The sequence below is a fragment of the Spermophilus citellus genome (genome assembly GCF_964194105.1).
Source record: "Spermophilus citellus genome assembly, chromosome: 9".
Taxonomy (NCBI): domain Eukaryota; kingdom Metazoa; phylum Chordata; class Mammalia; order Rodentia; family Sciuridae; genus Spermophilus; species Spermophilus citellus.
In genome coordinates, this window is record NC_138191.1 from 131,821,568 (window position 1) to 131,832,278 (window position 10,711).

The following is a 10,711-nucleotide window of genomic DNA, read 5'->3' on the forward strand; positions in this document are numbered from 1 at the left end:
TGTGTTCAAGTGTGGGAGGCTGGGGTTTGCATCCCTCCAAATTAGAGTACCTGCCACATTACATTCCACTGACCTGTTCCTTTGAGCCTGGAGCCTGAGCTGTATTACCAACTATTGCTTTCTCTTCTCCTAGAGCACTCAGGTAGCTAGAAAAGAATTTCAAGTATTTTTAATAGCTAAACTGGAAAACTCCAATATTAATTGAAATAATGGGCTGGGTGTGGTGGCACACACCTGTAATCCCAGCGGCTCAGGAGGCAGAGGCAGGAGGATGGTGAGTTCAAAGCCAGCCTCAGCAATTTAGCAAAGTTCTAAGCAACTCAGAGAGACCCTGTCTCTAAATAAAATACAAAATAGGGCTAGGAATGTGGCTCTGTGGTCGAGTGCCCCCGAGTTCATTCTCTGTACCAAAAAAAAAAAAAAAAGACTTTTTTAGGATAAACTTAGGTACCTAGTGATAAGCTAATTTGGATAAGCTGGAATTTTAATAAAAATGTGAACAGTTGTAACTTGAGACTGCAGTATCTATCGTCTAGCCTGTTTCTGCCTCCTTTGAGGATGTTTCACCAATATGAGGCTTCTAATCCACTGTGATTAAATCAGACTTTGACCTTACAGTTTCCATATGATGCTGTAAATCCAACTCTACAGTATAGAGTGTCCTCCCGGATGTCCTATTCCATGCTCACAACCCCTTTTACTACTGAGTAATATTTCTTTGTTCTTTCTTCAGAATTGTACCTTTTGGGAAAATCTCATTTTTGAAATTGTAAGCAAGTATATCAACCAAGTTTCTTCAAAGTGAAAGTCTGAGGCACTTTTAATTCTTTCTTTCCCTAGCAAATACCAAAGGCAACAAGCGGTCTCGAACACGGACAGATTCCTACTCTGCAGGTCAGTCAGTAGGTGAGTGCACCCAAGGAGCTGAGCTTCTGAATGGGGAGACATTCCTTTTGCTGGAAGGCAAGATTCAAAGTGGTTCTGGCTGCTTAATATTAAGGATGTCAGCATGCTTTTCTCAAGTTCTTGACAGTGATAGCACAGGCAGAGATGCTACACTGCTAACATCACCCCGCAGGCATTGTTGAACTTCAGAAACATGGTCTAAAAATATTTACCAAGCACCAAGCACTAACTTGTTTTTTATTTACTATCTAGTGGGATGGAGTAGGTACCTCAAGCTCCAAGATTTTTATCATCTGATTTTAATCTGTCTATAAAAACAGTTAAAAGTATGTCTGAATATCAGCCAGTGTTGAGCAAGCCCTTCATCAGTGTCAGGTGGGGATTTTCACTCCTCACATGTTTTGCTTTGTTTTGTTTTGCTCCGCTGGGGATGGAACCTAGGGCCTCAAGTGCTCTACCACCAAGCTATGCATTCCGCCCCTGAAGCATTAATAATAGTTCTGAAAGGGAGGTAGAAGCAGCAGAAATCTGCTTATATCTCTGAAAGGAGCCCTGAAATCATGGGAAACACTGTTTCCATGTGTGTCCTTCATAGGCGGTAGTCCAGGAAGACATGTGGCCCTCCAAGAGCCAGAGTACCTTTTGTATATTAAAAACACAGAAGTGTTTGAGTCAGGTGTTTAGCTCTGTTAGCTTTTTTTTTTTCTTTCTCTCTCTTCCCCTACCCTTTTTCTTTGACATCTAACAACATCCTACGAAGTTCACACTTTGAAATACACTGTTGGGGTACAAAAATATTCTCTACAAATACCTTATGGGACATTTGCAACTAGTTACTTAACTAAACCAAATAAGTTAAGGAAGGTAATATACAAACAAAGGCTGTCCTGCATATGTGCAGAATCTAGGGAAGGTAATATACAAACAAAGGCTGTCCTGCAGATGTGCAGAATCACATTATTGAACTGACCATAATATACTTGACATTATAAGAGAACGGGGCTGGGTAGAGCGCTTGCCTGGCACGCACGAGGACCAGGATTCAGTCCCCAGTACTGGGGATAAAAAAAGAGAGAGGGGGAGAGACTGACACACTCTGTTCAGTCCTCAAGCACCCATATATACTACGGTTTCAACGAGAAGTGGCATGGGGCTAGGCACAGTGGCACACACACACTGTGGTCCCAGCGACTCAGAAGGCCAAAGCAGGAGGATTGCAAGTTCCATGCCAGCCTCAGCAATTTAACGAGACCTTGTCTCAAAATAAAAAGCACCAGGGATATAGCTCAGTGGCAGAGCACTCTTGGATTCAATCTGAGTTCTAGCAGTTAAGGGGCACTTGGGCAAAAGGCATTAACAACCACCTATCTAGAAAAAGGACAATTCATCCTGACTGAATGGAAAGACTCTCGTCAGATAAGAAGAAACAGGGTTTTGCTGATTTACAGTGTCACATGTGAACAAGTGTGGACTATACCCTGGACACTGTGACAGGATTTGTGAGGATCCCCAACCACGCCTGCCCCTATGGTGCTGGGGATGGAACCCAGGGCCTGGTACACATTCAGCAAGTGCTCTACCAGTGGCTACTTCTACAGCCCGTGACAGGATTATGGATACTCAGATTGCCCAGCTTCCTATTACCTGCAGCCTTTGGGGTCCCTTGTGCAGATTTCAAAAGGTTTTAATACATGAAGAGTAGCATAAAGCTCTGTCCTCCACCTGAGACAGGAGAGGCACATAGTAAAGGATTGTGGAGCGTAGGGCCATAGGCGCTGCACTAACAATGACTTCGTGGTTTTTGAATGTTTTGCTAATTGATTTCTTCCCCTAGAAATTTTGGACGGTGTGGAACTTGGAGAACCAGCTCATAAGAAAACAGGGACCACGGTGCCAGAATCTATTCATTCTTTCAGTAAGTTTAACCTCTGGGGGTTTGTACCAACAACTAGCTCATTAAGAAAATAGCAGCTGTGTTGAACCACGAGTGGGTCAGCAAGACACAGTAACAAAACGGCCTTTGAGAGGAAAGGTTCCATGATCTCATTACATTCTGAGGACAGAGGTGGATACAGAGGAAGGATTGCTCAATGCTCAAAAGCTGAATGTTTACAAAAAGCAGGCGCATTTTTTTAATCTATTCTGATGACAGTTCTTACTGTTAATTCCTACTTTTTATATTCCAGTTGGAGACGGTTTGGTGAAGCCAGAAGCCCTAAACAAGAAAGCTATTCAGATTATTAACCGGGTTCGCGATAAGCTCACTGGTGAGTGTGTGTGTTCACTTAAACGGAACATAAAGTCTGAGGAGACAGTCCTCCCCTCCAGTGGGTAGGCAGCCCTGCTCTGGGGGCTGCACGCCTGTTTCGACCCTGTGTGGCTCACAGACTACCTCTGTGGCCAGCACTGGAGCACGCCCTATGGGTCTTCTTGCTAATGATTGATACCACCATCACATAACTCTGCCTCATTTAACTCAGGATGTAGGAAGTTAAAATCAGCCAAATTTAGGGAGATGTCTTCTGTCACTATGGTGTGATGTTAGAGCACTTGGACTGACCGCCTAGATTCTGGCAGCCATTACAGAGAGGAGAGAATAGAATGGAGAGATAGTGCTTTTGAAAAGGAGTTTCTCACACTGATCATCTTCTGTTGGGAGGGTATGACATGGAGGGTAACAAACCAGGAAGCAAAACTCCAGCTCCACTGCCTGTGCCTGAGCCTGTTACCTTCTATAGATGATGCTGAGTGGCCCCCTCAGAGGGAGCTGAGAGTCAGACGAGACACAGGATGCTGGGCACTGAGCATTGGAGTCTCCCACCTAAATTTTTGTAGTCAGGGCATTTTTATCCAGCACGTACCTGATGCTGAAAGGGCCAAGGTGGTGGAAACAGGTTCTTCACCTCCAGGGAGCTTAGAGTCCAGAAAGGAACAGTATTACTAAATAGAAGAGAAAAGACTTGGGGCTGTGGTGCCCACAGTAGGAGAACTTAATCAAGTTCAGAAGTACAGGGAAAGCGCTGGGGCTGTAGCTCAGTGGTAGAGCACTTGCCTAGCACACATGAGGCACTGGGTTTGATCCTCAGGACAACATAAAAATAAATAAAATAAAGGTATTGTGTCCATCTACAGCTAAAAAATATTTTAAAAGAAAAAAAAGTGCAGGAAAAGCTTCCCTAAGGAAACAACCCATGAGTGATACTTTGAAAAAGGAGCTAATTCAGAGGACACTGTTGCAGGCACGGGGAACAGCATGTGCAAGGGGGTGATGGCGAGAAATATGGTCCAAGGGCAGGCCAGAAATGCAGGGTAGGAGGAGCACAGAGCACACCAGGCAGAGCTCGGGCCTCCGTTTCCACCCTAGAGTGGTGGGAAACACCGGCGGGTTTGGCATGGAGTGGGCAGGCCCAGCATGTGTGGCGAGTCCTGCCTGCTGTGGCCCGCGGACAGGGCCAGAGGGAGGGTATGCAGGCACACCAGGGAAGAGGCTGCCTCAGGGTCCAGGTAGATGCAGCACTGATTAGACTCAGGTGGTGGGAGTGGAGCCGGGTGCTAGAGATCTCGAAGAGGTTTTCAAGTCAAAAGGATCAGGCTGAGGATGTAGCTTAATGGAAGAGTGTGTGCCCAGCATGCCTGAGGCCCTGGGTTCCATCCCCAGTGCTGCAAAAAAATCAGAAGTATTGATGTTGGGGCATGAGGGACAACAGGAATCAAGCCAGGTCCAAGTCACTGGTGACCAGCTGAGACCTGTGATGAGTGACAGTCAGACTGAAGCAGCTGAGGAGATGAGAGAGTGAAGGAAGAAGAAGGGAGCGAGGGGTTAAATGCTCTTAAGTAGTTTATGCAGAAAAGCAAGAATTAAAGGGCAGCCAGAGCCATGATGGGGGCAGAGCTGCACCCCTGGCCCCAGCTGTTTTCCTTCAGTGAGGGAGGAACACGCTTACAGAACATGGAAAGGGGGCAGTTAGGTGGAGTTGAACTAGCAGGGTGGTTGCTGCCTACAACCCAGAGATATGGGAAGCTGAGGCAGGAAAGTCACAAGTTCAAGGACAGACTGGGCAACTTAGATCCTGTCTCAAAATAAAATCTAAAATTGGCTGGGGATGTACCTCAGTGGTAGAGCACATGCTCTCGTGCGCGAGGTTCTGGGTTTGATCTTCAGTCCTACAAAAAGAAAGCAAGAAATACAAGAAAGAGAACAGATAGTCCTGCCAGGCTCCTGAGAAAGCATTAGCCTGAGTGAGGTGGCGGAGCAGTAGTGTCAGTGTCACTAAACACTCAAGGTCACTCCAGGTGAACTGGGCTGCATGAAATAATCACACAGAGACAGAAAAATACCTTTTTCTTTGGGTCCTGTGACGGCTCCTCTGACCTTAGGGGTCAGTGGAAAGAGAGAGAGAGGAGCATGTGCTGACCCCTTTTTTGGGGAAGAAGACATTCAAATGAGGCAAGGGGTTAGGTTACAGGGGGTTGAGTCTAGCTTGATGATGTCTGCTGTCAGCAGGTTGACTGACATCTAGGAGGCCATGCCCATCACATGAGCTGCGAAAGACAAGAGCAAGGCCTGCCCAAACAGAGGGCAACTCAGTCCACTTTGTGCGCTCAATGCTCATAGTTCACACACAGCCCATGGCTGGATTGCCCCATCTCCACATTCTCACTGCTCAAGGCATAGGGGTGCTCCTCCCAGGCGGTTGGGAGAGCAGCTTATGTGAGCTGAAGCCAGCTGCACAGCTCCGCAGACATGACCTCACACATCAGCAGGGTCTGGAGCTGCTCGTGATGGTTAATTACCTTAAAAGTGGAAGGTGAGGGCATCTGCTGAGGGTGAGAAACAGGAGGAGGGGTTCAGGTGTCAGCGGGGAGAAAGAACTTGAGGTGGCCCTTATGGAAGTGGAAAGGCATGTCACCAAAGAAGTGCCCTAGGCCAGCCATACTGCACAGAGCGCTTGTTTGAAGCTGAGATTATGAATCTGCGATGGAGGTTGCTGTTCAAAAATGGAGGCTTGTGGATTTCAAACAGAACAGGCTTTTTGGTGTGCTTGTTCAACCCAAAAAAGGATTTTGGGATAGATCCCTAGGCCAGATCCTCGCCACTCCTGAACTTAGCTGACTGCAAGACTTTGTCTTCCCTGAACCGAGCCTATACTGACACAAGACAGTGTACCCTCAGGTTAGCTGGAGATGGGTTTTTAAAAGCAGTCATGATGCATCCTTCAAACTCACGTGTGAGGTTTGACTGACAGCGGCTGCTTAGACTCTTGAACAAAACAGCAGACAGGGGACCTGTCAGTGCCAGGTGCTGATGGCTGTGTTGCTCTTTCTCCTGTGCCAGGTCGGGACTTTTCCCATGATGATACCTTGGACGTTCCAACGCAAGTTGAGCTGCTCATCAAACAAGCAACATCCCATGAAAATCTCTGCCAGTGCTACATTGGCTGGTAAGTGGGCATCTCAAGGATGCATTGTTAAAATCAGCAGTGAGGATCCCAACTGTGGCCCCAAGCCTTGGGAGCAAAAGCAGATTCAGTGGAGAAACCACAGGGCAGTGACAGGTTGATCCTTTAAGAGCTGGTATTCACTGTTTGTGCCCCTTGTTCCATAAGGAAGAAAACTGGGAGTTGCAGATGCACATTCAGAAGGCAGCCACCAAAATAAGTTACAGTTGCACAAAGAGCAGTGGTTTGGAACAGCAGGGCTGCCAGCTGGCTTGTTTGTGGGGGCTCTTGAATTTTTGCCATCACTTCAGGAAGGGCATAGGAAAGAAGCTAGAGCAGTGACCGGAAGAAGATGAAGACACATTTATGATCTGCATGTGGCCTGAGGGACTATCTGGGTTTCCTTTGATTAACTGCCCAAGGCACACTTGAAGGCAGAAACTGGAGAGAGGGCAGCAGGGAATGTCCTTGTGAGACCTCAGTGGCATTGGCCCTTGACTGTAGAAGAGTGTGTCCCACACGATTAAGCGTGAGAGAGTCCAGGGAATGCTGCAGGGTTGTCAGACCTTGGTCTTTTCATTTTCAAAGCATCAGGGTAGATTTGAAGAAGCTCAGGTTACTGAACCATGTGTCTCTGCCTTTGCTGTCTCCCTTCCTAGGTGTCCCTTCTGGTGACGGGAGGCCCACTATGCCCACAGTATCTCCCCTGAGGCTTTCATACTTGGTCCATGCTTCACCAAACTGAAACTATGGTCAAAAATTTTGTTAATATTTTGAAATGTAAATGAAAAGAACTACTGTATATTCGAAGTTGGTTTGAACCAACTTTCTAGCTGCTGTTAAAGAAGATATTGTCAGAAACACAAGGCTTGATGCGGCTCCCAGGACAGTGAAACACAGTAATACTACACGATCAAGCCATCGACTCTGGGGAACAGAAGATCCATAACTTCAGAAATACGGGTTTTGATTTCACTCACAAGAGAGCTCAAATGTCTGCTGACAGAGGTTGGCCTGGCCGCTCCTCTCAAAGTGGGTCCAGCGACTCGGCACAGTCAAAAAGGCTGGGGCAGTGGAGAACACGGATTAGGGTCCTAGACTATGAAGAAGCAGAAGTTCCTCCCTTTACCTCACTGGTCCCTGGACAGCAGTGGCAACATGTGCAGGACAAGCCAGGACAGGTCAGTGTTCTGCCTGACCCAGTGCTGCTGCAGCTCACACTTAACCCAGACCAGAACTGCCAGGAGGGCAGTCTGTGCAGGTGCCTGGTAATTCCCACACATTGGGGCCCAGGCTGGCCCCATGTTCAGTGAGATCTGAATGCGCTGTGTTTGAAGCAAGGGTTTAAAACACAAATGCTATCACAGATGTGCTGAACACAGAGGGACAGGCTAGGTTGTGTGCAGAATTATGAGCAACGTAAATATTTGACTAAATGCACAAAGTATAGGATGTAGCCACGTCTAGACACCATGTTGTATCTGAATAATTTTTGTGCCAATAAATGACATCAGAATTTTAAAACATGTACACGAGCAGCTTTTTATTCATAATTATTAGTAAATTTAAAAAGGAAGTAGAGGGTTGGTTGGGGGTGTAGCTCAGCATTAGAGCACTTGCCTAGCATGTGGGAATCCCTGGCTTCATATCCTGGCACCACAAAAGGGGAGGGGGGCACAGTTAGTATGAGAGGAGTACAACGGACACAAGGATGTATGTGACGTGATCCCTTTCTGTGGGGTATCCTGCAGCAGAACTGAGAATTCTACCCCCGCTAAGTGATAAGAGGAGCCATACACAGAAGCACTAATTCTGCCAGAATACCAGGAAAGCCTCATGGAAAAGTGCATGTTGGGACAGCTCAAGGAGGAGTGGGATTTTGTCAGGTGACGCACATGGGAACAGCCTTAGCAGGAAAGGAAGCGCAAGATGCTGAGGTGTGTAGAAGCATCATATCTGCAGCAAAGGCAAGTATTAACCTGACCCATAAGGAGCTGCGGTGTCCAGCCACATTTGACAGAGAAACGGCACGTTCGCAGGGTCGAACCTTATAGCTCAGTATGTGTGGCTCAGTGATCAGAAGAGAATAAAAGGAACAACAGGAAAATAAAGGGAAAGGACGCCAGAGAGTAGAGTGGGGCCTCCTCACTGTCCCCGCAAGGCCTCTGGACCTGATGCTGCGAGGTTCAAGGCAGGAGTGGGCATAGGTAGCAAACAGATGGAAAGAAAATCAGAAGGCACGTGGGCAGAGGAAGCTCCTGGAGTAACAAGATGGGGCATTAAGTAGAGCTGGTCAGCATCCTACAGATGACACATGCACTTTTGGTCTTTTGGGGGGTTTTTTTGTTTTTTTATGGTACAGAAGATCAAACCCAGGGCTCATGTATGCTAGGCAAACACTCTATCTCTGAGCTACATACCCAGCCCTACATTCCCTCAAAAGAAAGAACATGCCTAAAGAGAACTTCCAGAGAAAATTTTTAGTTGTTTAAGGGAATTATTTTTTTTTCTAAATTTCTTTGGTCTACTTCTACTTAATAAAAATACTTTTGTCATTTAAAAATTATTCAGGGGGCTGGAGATGTGGCTCAAGCGGTAGCGCGCTCGCCTGGCATGCGTGCGGCCCGGGTTTGATCCTCAGCACCACATACAAGCAAAGATGTTGTGTCCGCCAAAAAAACTAAAAAATAAATAAAATATTCTCTCTCTCTCTCTCTCTCTCTCTCTCTCTCTCTCTCTCCCTCTCTCTCTCTTTAAAAAAAAATAAAAATAAAAATTATTCAGAGGGCTGGGGATAAAGCTCAGTTTGTAGAGTGCTTGCCTTGCATGCACAAAGCCCTGGGTTTGATTCCCAGCACCAACAAAAACTATTCAGAGAACTAATATAGGAGGAAGAAGGTAATTAAAGGATAGGAATCATATGTCTTTCCCCCAAAACTGCATTAAAAACAAAAGATTAAGGACTGGGTTTGTGGCTCAACTGTAGAACACTTGCCTAGTGCATGAGAGGCCCTGGGTTCAATCCTCAGCGCCACATTAAAATAAAGGTATTGTGTCCAACTACAACTAAAAAATTAAAAAATAAAAAGATTAAGGGCTGGAGGTATAGCTAGGTGGTAGAGCACACCTAGTGCCTCACACATTCGAGGCAAGCACTTTACCACTGAGCCACAGTCCCAGCCCGTGAAAAAGATTTTTAAAAGTAAATAAATAAAATATTTTAAAATCACAAAACGAATTTGGATCCCACAGTGAAACTAGTAAGTTTGCACACTCACAGCTAGAAAGTCTCGTACCATGTGTTAGGGTTTGGATATGAGATACCCCAACAGCTCCAGTGTTAAAGCAGGAATGTTTGGAGATGCTTGGACTGTGAAAGCTATGATCTAATCAGTCCATCCTAGCTTGAAGGGACTGGGTGTTACCTGTAGGTAGATGGGGTGTGGCTGGAGGAGATGGCCACTGGGGGGTCTTGCCTGTGATCTCCCTCCCTACCCCACCCCCAGCAGCTTTCCTCCACTGACCCTTCTCCCATGATGTTCTTCCTCTCCTTGGGCCCAGGGCAGTGGTGTCAGAAGCTGTCTATGGACTGAGACTGAAACTACGAGCCCCAAAGAAACTTTTCCTCTAAGCTGTTGTTGGGTGTTTTGGCCACAGCAACACAAAAGATGACTAAAACACCATGTATAACCCATTTCGCTCCCAAAAATATGATCCTCATAACTTCCTTGGCTCCAGATGAGACAATTTCATGTCTTCAGTGATATTTTATTACCTTTCATAAAAGATTAGGAAAGCAAAGTCTGAACTGTGGTGAATCTAATAGGTTTTTAAGTTAACTAAGCAAAGTCTTCTGGCTTTGTAGACATGAATTACCAGGGGCAGGGAAGAGCTAATGAAGGCCTTTAAGAATAGTCTAACCACCAGTTGCAGTGGTGCACACCTGGTAATCCCAGCAACTCTGGAGGTTGAGGTAGGAAGATCGAAAGTTCAAAGCCAGCCTCAGCAAATTAGTGAGCTGTAAGAGATTCAGTGAGACCCTGTCCCAAAATGAAAAAAATAATAAAGGGCTGGGGATGTGGCTCAGTGGTAAAGTGCCCCTGGGTTTAATCCTTCATACCACCCCACCCCCGCCAAAAAAAAATGTCTAACCCTCAATCACAAATGGTTTCATGTAATCCTGTGTGACCGGAGAACGCAGAAAAGAATGACAAGATCCTTGCATTCATCAGCTTTCATAAACCAGGGCCTTAGAACTAAGAAGCAATATAATCAAAACTGGAGAGGAGCACAGTGGTGCACACATGTAATCCTAGCAGTTCAGGAGGCTGAGACAGGAGGATCGTGAGTTCAAAGCCAGCCTCAGC

General features: G+C 46.3%; 1 protein-coding gene across 1 annotated transcript in view; it reads left to right on the plus strand.

The window, feature by feature from the left end:
* MTOR (mechanistic target of rapamycin kinase) overlaps positions 1–7,868 on the plus strand; it is a 119,342-nt gene extending 111,474 nt beyond the window's left edge. The window contains exons 54-58 of the mRNA XM_081305722.1: positions 841–906; positions 2,741–2,821; positions 3,093–3,173; positions 6,242–6,347; positions 7,004–7,868. Of these exons, the coding sequence (XP_081161848.1) occupies positions 841–906; positions 2,741–2,821; positions 3,093–3,173; positions 6,242–6,347; positions 7,004–7,019 (350 nt within the window). The 3' untranslated portion in view covers positions 7,020–7,868. The remainder of the gene's footprint in view (positions 1–840; positions 907–2,740; positions 2,822–3,092; positions 3,174–6,241; positions 6,348–7,003) is intronic.
* Positions 7,869–10,711: the final 2,843 nt, after the last annotated feature.